The following is a 20,634-nucleotide window of genomic DNA, read 5'->3' on the forward strand; positions in this document are numbered from 1 at the left end:
TATTCACAAAATATTTGTATATGCTTCGAGCCATACCAGCTTTGGAGTCAAATATTGGGGGAGGGGGGGAGTGTTCAAAATTCTCAGAATCATATATATCCAGATATCTTTTGCACATGGTTAGAGCGCTGGGCTAGGACAGTGGTTCTCTTTTCTTTCCCTCTAGGCCACACTTTCAGAATAAAAAATTGCTCATGCCATACCAAATTTTTTATTGGTAAGAAATATATTGGAAACAAATATAAACAACTAGCAGTGTTTGATTTATAACACAGAACACAGCTACTTTATAATATGGTTGTGGGACATCCAGAAACTATAAAACAATGAAGTTACATAAGAATATGAATCATTCTCAAAATTTAATTATAAACGAGTCTGTTACATATGAGCCTTAAGTATGTATACAAGCTCAATGAGTTTGATTGCCCTTGAATCTTCCCAGCACACTTCCCATTTCTGCCTGCTACACCAGTGTGGTGCGCCACACCCTTTGAGAACCACAGGGCTAGGATCTGGAAGACCAGGGTTCAAATCCCCAATCAGCCAGGAAGCTCACCTGGGTGACTGTGGGCCAGTCACTATCTCTCAACCTAACCTACTTCACAAAATTGTTGCAAGGGTAAAACGGAGAGGGGGGAGAGCTGTGTAAACCACCTTGATCTCCTTGGAAGAAAGCTGAGATATAAATGTAATAATAAATATAATAAATAAACAACAATCCACGCTAGAAGCTGCATTATGCACAAATGCTGATCTATACATAAACACTTTCCTTGTGTTCCTTTCACCTTGTGTGGTCATAGTATTCCAAAATACTCCCAGGCCTCTCACTTTTGATCATGAAAATGTTTGGAACACCACATGTCCAGCTCTTCTTACCCTTGCATCTTTTCCCCATCCCTCCCCTTCCACTAGCTTCCTTTGCTGTTCCTTTCTGTTGTACAAGTTCTCGTCTACACATGCACACAGAAATGTTATTTTCCACCTGCGAGACCAAGGTGGTGCAGTCTACCACCCCAGGATTCTGCCCCATGTGTTTACGCAGCATAGCTGTCATCTCCCTGGATAAGGGCTTGCCTTCTTTGCTTATATGACCTAATGCCACGTACACTGGTAATTACATGGTATTACCATGCTTTTCAAACTACCAAATCTCTAAAAGGATATTGTTATTCAGCACACAACACAAACAAAGCTGTTAAGGAAGAAAACAACATGACTAAACATAGCTGCATGGTACTCTGAATTGGAGCTAATAATTAAAACTTGTCTGACAATCCATTTACTGTAAAGCAATTAAAATAAGCACATTCATTCAGGCATACATTAAAAAATAATAATCAAACAACAGTTCATAGTAAGGGTCATTCAAACACTGGCCACACTTTTTAGGTACAAGATAGAAAGCCAAAATGAATAAATGCTAGTGTCGGGCAAAAGTTCTCACAAAGACATTTCACTGAATTCATATGTTTTTCAAATGATGGCATATACCATGACCCCAGAATTTTGCCATAGAGTTGGGATAAAAGAGACTTATTTTCAAAGTGCATGGCAGATATGTATGACTTATGGTTTTATAGAAAGCAATCCTTAGACAAAGTATAATAAATAAATAAATACTTCTAGGCCTTTTTTTTGGCACATAGCCCAAGTTAGCAGAGTTGAAAATTCACACTGAATGTCAACTAAATAAGAAATACATTGGGGGCGCATATGGCACAAAAGTAATACTAGAAAAAGTTGGTGCTGAAAAATTTTATAGAAAACAAACAGAACAGAATGAAATAACAAATAAAGAAAGAGACACAGGTGAGCTGTGAGCTTTCAATGCCAATCACTTTTCTCAACAAATCAATAGAAGATGTGCAACTGTGTTCAATACACGTATGTGTAGATTAATTGCAATTTGCCAGTCCCATCATTACCACAATATAGGTCTGTGCCCTGACCAGGATATTCATTTTTCAAATCAAATCTGCAGTTGTACTAGTCTCATTTCTAATAAAACATGAATAGTATCAGGCTATAAGAGTACTGGTTAACTACTAATGGCTTTAAAAAGACATATAATATGTGTGACATTGCTACTAGATTTCTCTGCAGCAAGATGAAGTTTCCACGGGGATAAATTTTGTAGGAGAACATATTGTCCACCTGTATATAACTGGTCTCTCTGACAAAATCCTAATTAATAGGAGAGCCCATGGCCTTCACTGTGACATGTACTTCTGGCTCATCAATTAAAGACAAAACCATCTCAATGCACTGAAGACTATAACACATGGTGTAATGTAGTTTTTGATTTGACTTATGGCACACTTAGTAAAAAGGATTGGTCACCACTGAATTATTCTGATTATTAGCATTTGAATGTCAATCAAATAAGAGACACTTAGTGTCAGCCTTTCATCTTAACCAAAGACAGTTTCTTAGACAGTTAATGTCACACTATTTAAGATGCTATACTAGTCAATGCCACTTAATCATGGCCATCTTGAAAATTTTCTCTTTAACATATTTGACAGGATTGTTACATTTAGAGTAATTGGAACTGTAATTCTGCCCCAATACCTTCTGTTGTTTTAGAAGTCCATGCCATTCTTAAGTCATATGGATAATCTACCATGCAGACCAAAGAAACAAAACAAAAAAGCAAAAGCAAACGTATTTATCAAAACAGGCCAAGGCCAAGTCATAAATTGTAAATTAGTGTAAAGCTCCAAGTTACTGTTACAATTCTGAAATGTCACTATTTCTGGCCCAGATTGAAATAGTTCAGGGATTTCTTTTGACTGTTATAAACTCCAGAGCACTGATCTTCCTCCACCTAAGCCAAATATTATTTGGTCCTTTAATACTAAATTATAACATTATGATATTCCCATTTTCTGAAGAAAAGGATAATCACATTGAAAGGGGGGTATCACTCTTTCATTACAACGAGGGATCTAGTTCTATGAACAACCTAATTTTGTAGAAGTTCTCATTGGTGTTCATTTGCAGTCACTATTTATTTACAAGATTTACATGCCAATCTTTTAGAGTATAATAGCCCCTTTCAAAGCAGCAAACAGGAATTCATAACAAATACAATAATCACCATTAACACAATCTCATTAAAACTGTCTTACACCCCCTTAAAACTGAGCAGCAGCACTTAATTATACCAACTGCAATTAATAAAAAAGTACAATAAAATAGAAAGGTTTAAAGTTTTTTTCTTCGTGAAATATCCTCTACTGATAGCGTGAACAAAGATGCAGAAAGGGATTTAGGAAGAAACTAGATCAGGAATGGAAGTTTGTTACCGCATCACTGAATCTTTTGAGCACCTGTAAGGGGCAACCTATTCCTGACAGACAACTGTGCAATGCATTTTCTGTATGTCTATTTTCAACTCTGCACAGATTTGCACATTTTAAAAGCTTGCCCTTCTTTATTAACTTACAACGCTTCATTATTCAGTACCAGATGGCTACAATTTGTACCGTCCCTTTTCTATCACGGTGGAGGAGCAAGCAGTTTATATCAAAAACTGAAAAGGTTTTGGGGTGGGGGTACGACGCAATTGAATCAAGGCTATTTTAAAGGCCACTGCCAGCTGGTATCTAAATAGCTAAAAAGGACAAGAAGCATGTTTATTCTCTTCCACTGTGCGCTAGCTTTTTATAAGGCCTACATGCTACTTTGTCCTAGTCCTAACCCTGTTAGCTCCTCAGCATCCACACACTTCCAATGCAGCTTAGCTTGAAGTGCCATAGTTTTATACCAAACTGGACCATTGGTCTACCTAGCTTAGACTTGCCTGTACTTGAATGGCAGTGACTTTCCAAGGTTTCAAGCTGGAGTCCTTTGCAGCTCTACCTTGAAATACCAGGGATTTATCTTGGGACCTTTTGCATATGCTCTACCACTGAGCAGTGTTCTTTCTCTAAGATCTTCACTCTTTCTGAACTTTTGAGCTAGGGTTGGTGGTGCACTGTCATCAATGGATCATGCATACGCCTGACTCCTAACTTTCTCCTTTTCATAAAATGGTTGAATCCCATCAGCAGTTGCTGGGGTGGGGGAGTCTGAGGGATTGGTGATCAAAAGGACATAACTTGATCTGAGATGATTAAGGAATGGCTGTGCCCTAGGAAAAACTAGTGGTGCATTCAGTAGCATCTTCAAAGGTGGGACTGTGGGGTGGATAATAGGGAAATTAAGAGGAGTTTAGGTCCAAAAATTATATATAAAAGTAAATAAAGTATATAGCCAAGGAAGTGAAGACAGATATGGGGAGAAAAATAAGTTAATGGTAAATGAAGAACATGTGAAGAAAATACAAGGCAAAGGAATAATAAGGAATGAAAATAGGAGAGAAATGTAAGAAAAACAAAAGGATTGGAGTGAAGTATTGATTTTTAATAAGCAGCCTAAGTAGGCATTGGGGTTATCAAGGGAAAAGAGTTTGCTGGGAGGCTGTAGCGTGTTTCCACCTGGAGCCTGTTAATCTGATTGGATTTATCTGTTCTCCTCTTCAGATACTTTAAAGGCTTGGTGGGCTTTCTGGCATGAGCTATGCGGCTCTGTGGCTCTTTTCCTCGGCCTTGTTCCCCTGTTATGAGAAAGAAAGGCTGAGGCGGGTGCACTCCTCAGAAGGGACAGCGGAAATGAGTTATCTTAAGAATTCCACTTGGAGACAAGTCACCAAAGACAATCTGTATCTTTTGTGGAAGCTGTTGACCCACTCTCCAAAAGTAACATAGAAGTGAATTATTTCTCTTAGGGTGAAAAAGACTAAAAACTATGAAAGATCTTACTGGGATCACGCTGTTGCTCTGCATGAAGACACGCCTTTAAAGAGAGAATATGATGCTCAGCAGCTTTTTTCTGATACTTTGAATCACTATGAGCTTGCATTGAATTGTATAATAAATGTTTGAGGAATTTCTTTTATTTACATGCTATTCTGTTTAAATATTATGTTGATTTACAGTGCTATTGCTGCTGTTGTGAGCTGCTTTGAGCTCAACATTTGTTGTTGGAAAAGTGGAAAACAAGTAATAAAATCAAAATCAAATCACCAATCCTTTCAAAAGATCTTCTGAGGAATATATCTCTGTTATTGTCTCATAAAAAGTTCATGAGGTTAGATGGAGTGTAGGGAGAAGAAATAATAAGAGCATATTCAAAAATCATGCTGTGGGAAAGTGGGGAGTGAAGACGAAACCCCAAAGCTGAAACACAACACAAAGTTCTTAGTAGCAAGCAAAGCCAGCAGACTGTCTGGTATTGTACCCCTGCGTGAAAAGCATGGGACCTCATTTTCTATGAAGGCTTACTCTATAGTTAGCTTTCTCTCTCATAGGATCCTGCCCATGATTTATTTGGTGGGTAGATGAGGAATGCATGAGATGAGTTGCCAGTGTGTCTGTAATAATCATGCTATTTCATTGTGAGGAATTCTCATATTGCTGTAAAGACAAAGCCCACATAGGTAATGTAGGGAACTGTCTTAGCCAGTGTGGTGTAGTGGTTAAGAGCAGTGGGCTCGTAATCTGGTGAACTGGGTTTGATTTCCTCCTGCTCCACATGCAGCTGCTGGGTGACCTTGGGCTAGTCACACTTCTTTGAAGTCTCTCAGCCTCACTCACCTCACAGAGTGTTTGTTATGGGGGAGGAAGGGAAAGGAGATTGTTAGCTGCTTTGAGACTCCTTAGGGTAGTGATAAAGCGGGATATCAAATCCAAACTCTCTTTCTTCTTACACTGAAATGTTGGCCCATCTAGCTCAACACTGCCTACATCAGAGGTGAGTAACCTCAGGCCTGGGTAACAAATGGAGCCCTCTTGACCTAAGGAAGGCCCCTAGGCCACATCTTCCCTGGCAACACCCCTCTCCCCAGGCTACCCCTCTCACTAGTCCTGCTCTGTGGCTTTGCCTGGCTGTAATGTCCATTGAACTGTGCTAATATCTCTTACTTGCCTGGGTGGATCCACATGTATAGAAACCTCTGTTTTGTGACTGGAATGTAAGATACTAAACAAAACCAAGAGCCACAGTTCTTGCACAATCCACATTTTGCCTTGGACCCCTGCCTACCACTGGGTCTGAAGGTTGCCCATGGGGGAATATGGCCCACAGGTTGAAAAATGTTCCCCAAACTTGGCAGACAATGACTGGCAGTGACTCTCAGATTTTCAGATAGCATTCTTTCCCAACTCTGCCAAGAGATGGAGAGGTGTGAATCAGCTCTACCCATGGAGCTATAGCTATTCCCCTGATACACCTGGAGGCTTTAGCAGTTTGCTACTAATTCTCAAGCCTTATTTTATTCTCAGAATCATCTGTTTTGTTCCAAAGGTCTTATTGTCCTTAGGCATTGCTTAGATTAGTTTGTTATGGCCTTGTACAGATTTTTCAACCTGAGATATTCTGATATGCCTCCTGAATTTTTAGCATGTGGACTTTTAATCTCCCTTCTTACCTATTCCAAATCAGGGACACTTGAAGTGCAGAAGTACATTTTATGCACTCCAATCCAAGCTATGCATTGGAATCTCTGGTGAATTTCAGGGCTGTCTTCAGTTCAGTTCTTTGCAGAGTATATGATGATGAGGTTTCTACACCCTCCATGTTTCTATTTTCTGAGTGAACTTAAAATTGTAACCTTTTCTCCTTATTAAAGGAAAACCTTTCAGACTGCTAATGCTATTATCCAGGGCTAAATAGTATGTTGTTATTAAAATGCTAAACTAGTTATGAGCACTAGCTAATTTGGAAAGAAAATCAGAATTCACAGTATAAAAGTCCACAGTATAAAAGTACTGATTTTACTTACCTATTCTGAAACCTGCATGTGGACACCACTGACTTCCTTTCACTATTTTTATTACTATTCCCTTCACATTCTTATGGCAACAGAGCAGAACACAATATGTGTTTGCTTTAGACAACCTATCACAGATGCAAGAATAATGTTTTCTTGTATAGCTAACTGTTTTTGCTCAACACAAGCTGCTGAAAATTTGAAGCAAAAGAAAAGGATTTAGATAAATCAGAAGGTTTGAGAGAAACAGTCTAAATTGTTCACAGTTTAACATTACTGCTGTCAGGCAAGAACACATAAAACTCCTCTTTTTCATCTCTGCATTTGACTTACAAAGTATACACAGAGTGAGCAGTAAAATCTCCTAGATTAAACGCCTGTGATGGATAAGAGAACAAAGTGTTTTCTTTATGTCTCTAATATGAACCTACAACCAGTGGCATATCAATCTAAATCTACTTCACATTAGTCTTCACTCAAACCACTTCTAAATATTGCAGGGTATCATCCTTACTGAACAGCTCTGCAGAGCTACATTAATAAATTTTCTGACGATGCTTTTATTGCCTCTTCCATCCATCAGCAACATTTATTTCTGTTGAAAAACGTTCAGTCCTAAGAGGTACTTTGACTAAAAGGAAGCAACAGAGTAAAATGAAATATTTAGAAAAGTTCAATACTAATGTTAATTAAATCTGTTAAACAGGGAACAGCTCTTATTAATGCTGATAGTGAAAAACACTTCTCTAGATCACCCCTTCAAATGCAGCTATAATGAGCATTTACATGACCAATGGCCCCAGGAACAGTCTGTTTCCTAGTGCTGTCCCTTTTTCTGCAGGAGATAATTACTCACATCAATGGAAGTACCATCATTGTATTTTGTGCTTATGTAATTAGCAAAGAACTATTAAGACAACATGAAAACAGAAACAAAACAAAACACAATGGCCACCTAAATGAAGGCTCAGGCATGAGAGCATCATGTGTGCCATCAATAGCAGCAGTGATGAGGCCTGGTGCATGTCAGTGAATGATCACTAAGAGGATGCATTCTGCAATGGAGTCAAAGCATTGTTTATCTGTAAAAAGACTTCAGAAGGAAGAAAACTACAGACAAAGCAACCTGGTAGGTCAACTGTGCTTTTTTTATTCTAGACGTTTGGTTCTCTAATTTTGACTTCTTTCATTCAGCACAAAGTTTGGATTCCAATTTTATGCCAGTGCCATAACTCGTCATTTCTACTTTCAGGGCCGACTCTGCTCTGTTCCCTAAGCCAAACTCCTCTCTTCTGGAAAGACAGCCCGTTTGTGGGAGATTCTGAAAGCCTGAGCATAAAATAATCTTCTATTCTTCATCTACCATCCTGAGAACAGGCCTAGTAATTACACTGTGTTTGCTTCCTTTCTATTTCTTACCACCATCAGCAACAAGTCAGAATAGTGGGTGGGAAACCTGAGCAAGATGTGCAACATTTTGGTGCTGCCTTTTCTGCTTCTGTTCACAAGAAGCAGAAAGAAGCAGGTTCTCCCAGGCTGATTAAGGAATCTATGGCCTTTTAAACTGGGGTCGGGAAGGGCGCTGGTTGGTTCTTTTCGTTACTATGTTGTGCATATTTGTTTTTTTTTAATAATGTAAACTGCCCTATGATCCTCAGGTGAAGAACACTATTGTTATTTAATAAATAAATAATTTCCTAACAATACTACTTACAGCCTCATTCACTTCCTAGTTACATACATTCTCCTTGCATATTTATGTGAAAAGATTAAACTATTATTTTATCTTCTATCCAACACCAGTCCTGATGCTTAAAATCAACTATAAATATGAAGCAGAGAGGTGCCAAATGAACAGCTTTTGTTTCCATGTGTTTTGCATATTAAATGTGAATATTTATTTAATTCAAAACTGAAAGCAAGCTCATTTACCTTTTTAAGCTTTAATTTTCACTTGAAGCTGCCTCATTTTTAATCAGAAAATTTTGCATACTGCATCAAACCTCTGCGAGCAGAGCCACTTTTCAAGTTCATAATGGAACATCAAAGACCCTGCCATGAATATATTTGCACAGACACCAATGAAGGTACCCTTTTTTCTATTCTGAGAGGTGTGAAATAATATTGTCTTTCTTTTCAAGATAGGGAAATAAGTTACAAAGAGGCAGAAATTGTATGGCTTGTCCAAGATCACAGGGGAGATATGCACTGGAACAAGGAATTGTTTGCACCAGAAAGAGCTTTGAAATGAAGTTGAAAACTATAGCTATGAAATCATAAGCAGTAGGTGCGAGGGGCGGGGGAGGAAACTAATGCTCATTTGCTGCTCCCTCTATAGCTTTAGCTTTGCCTGAGAATAATACTTCAGCAAAAGCAACTGATGTGCTGCCAAACATTTTCAGAAGCAAAACTTTAATTCCAGTTTTCAAAGCTTAGCTTCTATACTTAGTGGCCTAGTTAAGCTTAACTATGGTTTAAAAATGAATGCACAACTTACTGGTGCAGCAAGCTAACATCACAACCACTATGCTCCTCCCTTGCTTCCCCCGCACTGCCAGAACCTAAGCCATTACCTGAATCTGAACCTGGACACCTGTGTTGCTTTTCTCCTAAGAACCATGAGCTGTTACTAACGTTTGTTATTTGCTTAACGCTTCTGGTTCCTTTGGTGGAAACAAATCCATGCCCATTTTCAGATATGAAATTAAGCCATGGAAGGAGTGGGGGAAGAATGAAGCAACCCTGATTTTAGTCCCATGGACCAGCATGCTGCACATTCACCTTGAAACCATGGCTTGGCTCCTTGCAATGTGGCAGCGAAAGAAGCAGGGGAGAGTGATTTTAAGCCTCATGCACCATGCTGCATGCTCATCTATAACTCTAACTTAAAGTGACACATGGACTAGCCCAGTCTTAAGGATAGAAGTAACATAGACTGCAAAAGATTATGTGTCACTGGCATGTTGCCACTGAGCAGTAGTTGTGAAGAGCCTATGTGTATATTACTTGTCTTTACATGCAGCAGATGCAATGGTGCCTTGCCTTCAGGAACCCGTTACGGTCAGTGACATCTGCCCCAGGCCCAGCACTGGAAGACACATCATCTTATCCTGACTCACCTGGTAATTAGGGATCCACATTCCACTCCATCCTTGACCACAACTCAGGAACATTAGCCTACTAGGGGGGTATTTCAACCAAGTTTTACTCAGAGTAGACCTATAGAAACTAATGGACCTAACTTAGTAATGCTCATTAATTTAATGTGTCTAGAATCATAGAATCATAGAGTTGGAAGAGACCACAAGGGCCATCGAGTCCAACCCCCTGCCAAGCAACCCTTAGTTGAACACCACCTATAGTCCAGCTCGTACCCAAGTGCCAAGCTTGGACAATGCTAGATGAGCTCCACAAAATGTAATCAATATATAGAAAATGTACAACATGCTGTATTTAATCTCTCCATATTCAGGTAACTTTGCTCTTAGTTACAGTGCTATACAAAGTCAATCCAGGAGTAACTGAGCGTTATATTATCTGCACCCATGACTCAAAAATTAATGTATATGGCAAAAGCGTAGTTTATAAACTTATGTAGTTACCACAAGCAAGTCCTCAAAACTTCCTACTTTTAAAGAAGAACTCTTGACAAGGCCTAACAAAACAATGATAACACATGCATGTTTCTGTGCACATCTGATTACTATTCCACTGACATGACTACCGTGCAACATTTAAAGTTCATTAGCAGCAATATTTATTCTAGAGTCAGGGATATTGATATTGTAATAAGAACTCAGTTTTATATATCCCAGAACAATAATTAGGTTTGAGAAGCAAAAAACAAATATGCAGCTGGTGGTCAATAGATCAAAAGTGTTTATTGCAAAGAAGTACCTTTTATGACTACTCAAATACTAATTTGAACAGGCTGCACACAGTAAAACTAACTTAGCATGGTGTGAGGTAATATAGAATAGTTTCATCAGCTCTTGCTGAGAGCCATATTCAAAACGAACACCCTGCGTTTCCTCATTTCTTCCTATAACACTTGATCAAAAACAAATTGGAAAACTAGTCATCATAATTTAACTTAGAGGTGCATTTTACTAATGTCCTTCATTATGGCACTGATAAGAAACATTATGCAACTTCTAAAAGGCAGCACTGACAATTAAAATGACAGTATAATCCTAGGATCCTGCAAACAGCCTTCCAGGAGCTACAGAAGATAGCAGATCTTTCACTGTGAGCAGAGAGGGAGGTCCACCTTTGGCCACCTCCTTATAGCATCAACTGTTACTGCTGAAGGTAACAGAAATGATCTTGCTGTGAATCAGGAAATACATGCTGCTGAGGATGCTTAAGGGCTTTTGTAAAAAAAATTAAATGTCGTATGCCACCATGAACATGGTTTACTATGGAAAGGTGGCATACAAATAAATAATGATTATGATTATCGGCTGAAATATCCACCACTATTGCTTCTCCACTGGTGTTATGATGAAGGGCAACAAGGGAGCATTCCAGGCTTTCTGCGTACTTTCTTATCCATACTTCTGCACATATGACTATTTATACATCCACTTGTGTGTACATGGTCCATATAAACACTTGCAAACTACACACTTTCTATTTGCATATACATACATACATACATACATACATACTAGAACTAGTGTTCTCTACACATATGCACATATGCATAATCAACATGCTTACTCATACCCATAAAATGCAAACCTGCTTTGGATGGTGGTGTACTACCTTTGAAACAGAAACTCTGTAGTCTGGGAGTGCTACTGTTTGTTGCTACAGGCCCAGGTGACTTAGGAATACTTTCTGTCAGCTTCAGCTGGCAAGATAGCTGTGGCAGTTTCTGGACCAGGGTAGCCTGGCCATTGTTGTCTATGCACTGGTAACGTCCAAATCAGGATACTGCTTGTTCTGGTGAACAATGTGGCCACCAAATTTTGCACCAGCTGAAATTTCTGAATCATTTTCAGAAGCCGCCCCATGTATAAATTGCATGCATATGCCGCAAGCCCCACATCCCCATGAGCGTCTGCATGCATGCACTCCACACACAGAGATATTAATAAACTTAAATACATGTTCATGTGAAAGCGCTGAAGAATTCTTCACAGCTACCTCCTGTCTTTGCCCAGCCATCACGTTAATTCCCTCTGTCTCCATGCATACTTTCCCCATCTGTCTGCCTTCTCTTCCCTCTTTCTCTCTCTATTCTCCACATGGCGAAATTGCCTTTCCCTTTCCTTGTCATGCAGTCTCAAAAAATCATGACTTCTGATGGCTCTGAGAAACAGCCTTTCAGAGAGGTAACAGTTCTAAGCGTTACTTTTAATCACCTCTTCCTCGGCTGTGTTTTAATACACTTCTGTGGTTCGCATGGCCAACACCTTGCCTCTTTCTCACTTAGTTCACACTTTGTGGCTAGTCTTCATAAAGGGTACTTTCTGCCTCAAATATATTTCTGACAAACATCTGAAGATGAAACTTTGTATCAAAGCCTAAATAATCTGCCTCCAACCCCACACACATTATATTATCCAATTATTATATCAGTTACCATAAGCGGACAATTGAGCTTACTGATATCAGTATTACCTGATAAGCTTTTATTACAGTAACAGGTTTTTCGCTGTTTGCCTCTGGTGATCCTTGACGTTGCAGTAGATTTCTCACCGTTTCTTCCATTCTATGGACAAGGGGTGGGGGAGAAGGGATAGAATTTGTAATAAATAATCTCATTGTAGAGGGATCATTTAAAGTACTGTTTTTCAGTCAAAGGAAGAACATATTGTTTCATGTCTGTGAATGTACATATGCAGGCACATATCATGCAAAATATGAAACAAATACAGCATTTTTCTTTATTTTTATCATCAATATGCTTCACCCCCTATCCAACAGTGGTGCCCACTAATGGAAAGCAGCTCCAGACCATTGGGAGATCCTCAAGAACCTGGTGGGAAGCAGCATGGGGCTACTGTACCAGCGGGTACAGAATGCTGCAGCGAGGCTCCTCATGGGGCCTTTGCCATGGGAGGATATTCACCCAGTGCTTTTCAAGCTGCACTGGCTCCCGGTGGAGTACAGGGTCAGATTTAAGGTGCTGCTTTTGACCTTTAAAGCCCTTCACGGCCTAGGACCCTCGTACCTACGGGACCGCCTCTCCTGGTATGCCCCACGGAGAGCCTCAAGGTCCATAAATAACCATAAATAACAACACCCTAGGGGTCCCAGGCCCTAAGGAAGTTAGATTGGCTTCAACCAGAGCCAGGGCCTTTTCAACTCTGGCTCCGGCCTGGTGGAACGCTCTGCCTCATGAGACCAGGGCCCTGCAGGATCTGATTTCTTTCCGCAGGGCCTGTAAGACAGAGTTGTTCCCCCTGGCCTTTGGCTTGGAGCTAATTTGATTCCCTCCCTCCCTCTCTTTCTTTTTTCTTTTCCTTCTCCTCCTGCAATGAGGCTACATTTTAATATTTTAATGTTCCATTATTTTAATGTTGTATTTTATTTTTGTTTTTAAGTTGTAATCATTCATCTTGTTTTTATTATTGCTTGTAAGCCGCTCTGAGCCCGGCCTTGGCTGGGGAGGGCGGGGTATAAAAAAATTATTATTATTATTATTATTATTATTATTATTATTATTATTATTATTATTACTCAGAGGGAAGGGAATAGTGTCAAAAAGTAACCATCCTCCCTTCTTCAAAAGCTCAATCATGAGTGCAAGGACACCAGACGGATTCCACCTGAAGTTATGAGCCGTGGGATGTACAGTGGTACCTCGGGTTACATAAGCTTCAGGTTACATACACTTCAGGTTACAGACTCCGCTAACCCAGAAATAGTACCTCAGATTAAGAACTTTGCTTCAGGATGAGAACAAAAATCATGCTCCAGCAGGGTGGCAGGCCCCATTAGCTAAAGTAGTGCTTCAGGTTAAGAACAGTTTCAGGTTAAGAATGGATCTCCGGAACGAATTAAGTACTTAACCCGAGGTACCACTGTAGTTCTTTTGTACAACCAATCAACCAATCACCTCGCTCAAGTTGAGAAACATATTAAGAAATAGAAAGCCATAATTATAGCAGCTGTTCTATGAAGGGTGTAGTGGGGCAAAGGTGCTCACTTGACCTCCTAGTGAAGAATCACTATTATCTACCGGGGGGGGGGGGCAGGGGCAAGGCAAATGCAGCTGCACTCTGGCTATCCTGCTGGTGTACATGCAACATGTCGCCCTCCCCACTGCCTCACCTGTCCCCTCTTCCACCCACTGAGCAGCAACTCACCCACCAGGAGGTTAGGTAAATGCCTCCACCCCACCCACTAATGCAAAATTATTATTTATAAAAGATTCTGGTAGTTTCAGGGGCATTTTTGTGGCAAAGCATAAAACGATGCTCCTAAATGCTCAATACTCCTGAGTATCCCTATCATACAGGGCTAGTGCCATCTATCATTAGGACAACAAAGTTTTTCCCCCCACTATGACTCCATAAACACAAATAAGCACTGGCAAGCTGAACAAGGCTCTGAATTGAGGGTTCCCGATTGAAACCCAATGTTCTGTTCAGTACTCTGGCTGCCAATATAGAGAACAGAATCAAAAAGTTGAGAGGGAACCCAAGGGTCATGTGGTCCAATTCCCTGCAATGCAGGAATCACAGCCAAATAAGCCCTGGCAGATGGCCATCCAACATCTGTTTAAAAACCTCCACTAAAGGAGTGTCCACCATCTTCCACTGTCAAACATTTCTTACTTTCAGAAAGTTTTTCCTGATGTTTAGTCAGAATCTCCTTTGAAATAGAATTTGAAAGTTTTTTTCAAGTGACAAAAACCTTGGAATCACATTGCTGGGTCAGACCAAGGTCCATTCGTGTCCTCAGAGCCTATCCTATCTACACTTCAGGTAAGACCAATAGCCCTTTCTATTCTAGAGACAGAAGAGTTCTGCTGCTCACAAGTAGCACATTAAAGTAATGGCCTTCCACTGTTTATTTCCAGCATGCAATATTCTTTGGGAATTTAGGCCTCATCTATCATACCAGTCAGAATTAAATATAGTTACTTTTCATAACATTTCAATTTGTTTAGTGCTTTACATTAAATTGACATTTATCCAGCTTCCCATTGCAAGAAATTCATTCTAATCAGATGTCCAGTGGAAATTGTTATTTTTAGTATAATCATTATTTACGATATGCATACTTTTCATCCGCCCGAATGCAGCTAGTACAGTTACACCATCTGTTGACCAAATGTGAACAAAAATAAACCAAGTATCATCTTCAGTTCAGACAGGAGAACAGTTTCTCAGCAGCAGATTGGAATCATTTGTGTTTTATATCTTGACCTTATTCAGAGCCCTTTCTCATTCCAAATCTTTTTCTTCCCTAATATACCCTCCATAAAATAAAATAAAATACCATGGAGCATACTTCTGCATGTGGCCTCACAAACTTGTATTAAAACGTAATTATATTACTGAGCACAGTAATACTATTGTAGAGGCTTAAAAGGCACATTAAAACAAGAGTCAGTTCAAGCATGGTAGCACCTTAACCTTATCAAGCTTGTAGCTGACTGAGGCAAAGCCCCTGTTAACTACTGTGGGGTTTTTTTATGAAGAAAACTTTGACTCTTGGAAACTTACGGGAGTTAAACAGTGAAAGGGTTTATTTTGGTAAAACTAAGGATGTGTCAGGAGATAAAATTATTTCAGTAAACTTATTTATATTAAATTCAGTGGGCATTATAGGCTTTGAAACAAGATGATAACTGCACAGCTTCTTTTCACTTCAGTTCCTTAAACTTATTTGTGTCACAGCATAATACTTTGGTTCTTAAACAAGGTGGTGCTTTCTGTTAGTTTCCAAGCCTTTTATAAATCACAATCCTGAGGCTCCTCTAATAATATAACAGGATCCAGGGGATCACCACACCCCTCCTAACTGGTTGGGGATTCTGCTGTTTTCAGAAACTCACTCCCCTTCTGACTGAAATGAGGCCCAAGTAAGAGTGTTTCCTCACACTTCCACTTTTCCTGTCTCCAGTTCAGCTTCCTACTTTTCTCTTGTCTGAATACTCTTAAAAAACACCCATCACTGTCTTTCAATCTCTACATGTTTTCCTCGAGTGGATTTTACACACATAGCTCAGGAGCTATGCTCCTGACCAGAACCAAACCCTCCAGATGCCTTTCCTTTTTCCCTCCAAAAGTGCTGTCTCCACCTGCCTTTGGCTAGCTGTACCCACAGCCAATCGGAGAGAAGCCCCAGCCCCGCCCCCTGGTGGAATTCCACTGCACTGCACCAACAAACTCTGGCCTAGCTGAGCTTTCTGTCACACTGACATGGCTAATGCTATCATGAAGCCAAGCAAGCAGCCACCAAGGGTACAGACCGAGGGGCACAGTAACGACCTTCGAAGGGCACAGCTTTATACAGATTAGTTTTTGTTATAAAGTTCTGAAAATATGTTGCTTTTATTTTATGAAGAAATCTATTATTTTTGAAGTACAATGAGGGTTGTGTTACTTATTCTTGCAATTTACATTAAATTTAGCAGTTGCAAGTTTTGTGTTTTTCATTTTTTCTGCCAGACATTTGCTTTTGAAAATTGAAGTTACCCATTTTTGGGGGAGGGGGGGTTCAAGTAGTTAGGCTTGCCTAGATTGCAAAATAGCTTCTCACCAGTACTACTGGCGAGACACTATTTATTTGAAAATCCAAACGGAAGCTGTTCCGACAAACAGAGGTATGGAATTAGCTCCAAAAAGTGCTGGTGCCATTATGTAAGTATGCATAGCATTCACATAAATCATACCTTCATGTAAGTGCAGCCTGGCTGCAAACCCATTGTTGGCCCCACAAATTTCAATATTGGATCCACCAACATCTCTATACATCATTTTATGTAGACATGAAGTTTCCTTTACTGGCTTCTATTGCAATATAACATTTCCATTAATAGAATTCAAGGGTTGAGAAACTGGGATCCCCTTCTATTGTTGGACTCCCAATTAGCTAGTCATCAGGGATGATGGCAAATGTAGTCCAGCAATATCTAGAAGGCCACAGGTTTCTCATCCCTGATTCAAGTGATAGCAGAAACATAGGTCATAGAATCACAGAACAGTAGAGTTGGAAAGGGTCCCAAAGGTGATATAGTCTAACCCCCTTCAATGCAGATATCCACCTACAAATAATAAACACCAGTGCTTATCTCTATTTTAACTGGCTGGTTTTAACTATGTGTCTTGATTTTAGTGATTGCATGATGCATCCAGATTTGTTTTAATTTGAAATTGCATTTGCAATAAAGAGCAGGTAGTAATTGTGTTAGGTTATTATAAACTCTTGAATCAATATTCTAGATTGAAGCCAAGAACCCATTCAAGGGTTGAGAAGTTAAATAAGTGTATGGCACTAACTCTCAGAACAGTATTGCATGTTACAAGTTTTTGACAACAGAAAATCGTGAGTTTTGCTCACTATTACAAAAATAACCACAACACCTCAGAAACTCATTTTCTTTAATGTCTTTTCAGAGATCGATTGTAGCCTCGAACTAGACTGCTCTTTGTTGAATGTACAGATCAGATCCCACCTTATGGCAAAACAACAATTTCTAGAGACAGTGTGAAAAACTAATCCAGATATTAGGAAGTGTTGTTATAACAGAAAACTAAATGTGGGCTTTGTTGTAGTTATTTTTATTAAAAGCATCTGTAGAGGTTGGCTTATCTATAATGCTGATTCAGCAATGTAGAAAGACATTACTTTAAATGCTATAAGATGTTGTGCTCATTTGGGCAGACATGCACATAGGGTATGGACAAAAAATAAAGCATTCTTTTTTTTACAAATTTTATTGGGAGAAACTGGATCAGACTATTTACGCATCTAACTCAGAATTGTCTACTCTGATTGGCAGTGGGTCTCCTGTGTTAAAGAAAAGAAGAAGAGGAGGAGGAGGCGGCGGCGTTTGGATTTGATATCCCGCTTTATCACTACCCGAAGGAGTCTCAAAATGGCTAACAACCTCATTTGCCTTCCTCCCTCACAACAAACACTCTGTGAAGTGAGTGGGGCTGAGAGACTTCAGAGGAGTGTGACTAGCCGAAGGTCACCCAGCAGCTGCGTGTGGAGGAGCGGAGAGATGCGAACCTGGTTCCCCAGATTACGAGTCCACCGCTCTTAACCACTACACCACACTGGCTATAAAGGTCTTTTATATTACCTGTTACTGGGTACTTCTAAGAAAAGATGCCAAGGATGTACTCTACCACTAAGCTACAGTCCCATCACTGCAGGAGATGTTCCTTCAGACCATCCTCTGGAGACCCTGGAGGTGGTGTAAAATTTAGGCTTTCTTAGGGTTTTGTCCAGTATATGGTTTCACAAATGTAATTACTGAAACCTGAGGATTCTGGTTCAATAGGCATCCCCCAAACTCCTACAATAGCACTAGTACATTCAAGTCTGCAAAAGAACATTTTAGTAACATCCATAAGTAACAAAGCAGAATAAACATAAAACCAGAATTGAAGCAGGTTGTAGTGCTGCCATAGGACATATAATGAAGGGTAATGGAAGTAGTGCGGAAAGAACTAAATAAAGTGATCAGGTGGAAGAAAAGTAGAACAGAATGCAATTAGCACTCATTCGAACTTGGATCATCCTCACAAATTGGTATTATTCATAGACCATGAAGTGCCAAGACAGTCCTTAGAACATGTACAACGTACTGCCTTTAAAAAGAAAGAAAAAAGATTTCATATATATTTACCCATCTGTTCAAAACTTAAACACGTTATAAAACAAATGTATATAGAAAGCTGTCAGAGAAATCAATTCAAATATCAAATCAGTGGCAAAATAATATTGTGGTCATATATGGACGAGGGTATTAGAATGAGTGTTTTCTGAACTGGGCCAAGTTTTGTCCACGGCAGACAGACAAACAGGGTTCATGATCTGTTCTCTATCCCCCCCCCCACTCTATTGATATTTCTTTCCTTTTAAATAGAAGAATTTCAAAGTACTTCCGAAATAAAGGATAAATTCTCCTTTAGTGAGACATTCAGACAACCAAAGGCAATAGAAGTTGTACATGTAGCTGATGACAGATTTGCCCTCAATTAATCTCTATGGCACCCCTGTGAATAGTAGTATAAAAGAACATCTTTAATTCACACATATTACCAGGAAGTTCATTGTGAATTATTGAATTTTGCAAATTAGTAATGTGAGCAAACACAATAAAAGAGGCAAGGATGATCCATCACTAATTCTACTTTGTTCATTTATCTGACAAATGTAATTTGACCATAGTTAATTACTACTATGGTTTGTAAACTTGCAAATGGAGTGAAGAACAGTTTGGTGGGGAAATGATGCCTCACTGACTACAGCACCAGTTTTTAAATGTTGGCAAATAAATAGTTACTTCAAAAGTATGGAGTCATGTGAACATTGCCATTTTTTGTGTCAAACGAATAAAATAAAGTTTCAAATTAAGGAACTTTACAAAACTACACTAGATCAGTTAAGAAAAAAGCACCCTCTCCCTCATTTAATATGCCTCATTCTAACCTGTTCAATTAATAATTAGGTGTGGCAAAACTCTCTGACCTTCCAAGTGAAGTATGTGCATCCAAAGCATAAAAGACTCATGTGCCATGGTCACATGTGAATATCTATCTGGTATTGTGCAAGCATTTCCTATGAGTCCTGAAAGAATAAAAACTGTAATTGTGAAGGCCCGAGGGGAGGGTAGAAACCAATAGGGTGGGAGGTGACAGAAGGTTTCATGTTTCTAATTAAATCCAGAAACAGCTAAGTCTTAAGGGCAAAGTTGAAAGAGGATAGGAAAATAATGAGGGACTCTGCTTCAATATCTTCCTTTTGTTATAATTCACAGAAGACAGTTTTATGTAACACAATGTATACAGAAGAAACATCTGCACTTGAGCTAAGTTTTGTTGCAGATACACAATGAGAAAATATTACTGTAAACGTTATCTACCCAGTACCACTAACCGTGTGTGGTATTTCACAAACGAACAAGAGATAAGCAAGTCCAAGCACCAATAAACTTACCATCAAAACCCTTGCACATGGAAAGCAATGAAAGGAGGAGCAGGAGAAGAAGAGATGGAGGCAAATGTAAATACAGAAGGAATATGTGCCCAGATGAGTGCAGTGCTGAGAACATAAGAGAGGGCAAAGACAGGGACTCATGTTGAGTCTGAGATGGCAATGAAGAATCTATATTGAATTTATCAGACAGGCAGGTGAAGAAGCAGGGCTGGATAAATAAGGCAGTTTCTGGGGTAATGAGGATAGTGTTGTCATTTTGATGTCACCATTATATAAGTGGTCTGAAAATCCAGGCAACTGATGAGGTAAATCAAGAACAGGGAGGTAATAGGAGAGAGCTACAGAGAGAGGGGGCGGGGGGAGAGCCTCATTTGCACTATCTAACCACACAACAAAATTGGACAGCTTGGTGAGCAACCATCTCTATGGGCTTAATTATCTGTGTCCTTTAAAATGATACAACAGCTCTTTAAAATGATACAATAGCTCTTCTATTACTCAGCAATTGAGAATAAGACAATGAAATTATAACCACAATTAATTAAGTTATCATATTGACGAATTCTAGAATTCCAAGAGGTATACAAATTGCAGAAACATGGAGAACAAAGCATAGGATATGATAATAGCTTTTCTTGTATTTATTCACAAAAACAGACTGAGCACAACTACTTATAAAT

General features: G+C 39.4%; 1 protein-coding gene across 10 annotated transcripts in view; it reads right to left on the reverse strand.

The window, feature by feature from the left end:
- NCKAP5 (NCK associated protein 5) overlaps positions 1-20,634 on the reverse strand; it is a 548,005-nt gene that overhangs the window by 189,988 nt on the left and 337,383 nt on the right. For 7 of the 10 annotated variants that reach the window (XM_081199370.1, XM_081199369.1, XM_081199372.1 and 4 more), the window contains one exon: positions 12,449-12,539. The exons of 1 other annotated variant lie outside the window; for it this stretch is intronic. In XM_081199370.1, the coding sequence (XP_081055496.1) occupies positions 12,449-12,539 (91 nt within the window). Of the gene's footprint in view, positions 1-12,448; positions 12,540-15,059; positions 15,099-15,881; positions 16,049-20,634 lie in introns of those variants that run through there. 2 more of the 10 variants (XM_081199374.1, XM_081199375.1) reach the window with 2 other exon arrangements.

The sequence above is a fragment of the Podarcis bocagei genome (assembly GCF_964188305.1).
Source record: "Podarcis bocagei genome assembly, chromosome: 1".
Taxonomy (NCBI): domain Eukaryota; kingdom Metazoa; phylum Chordata; class Lepidosauria; order Squamata; family Lacertidae; genus Podarcis; species Podarcis bocagei.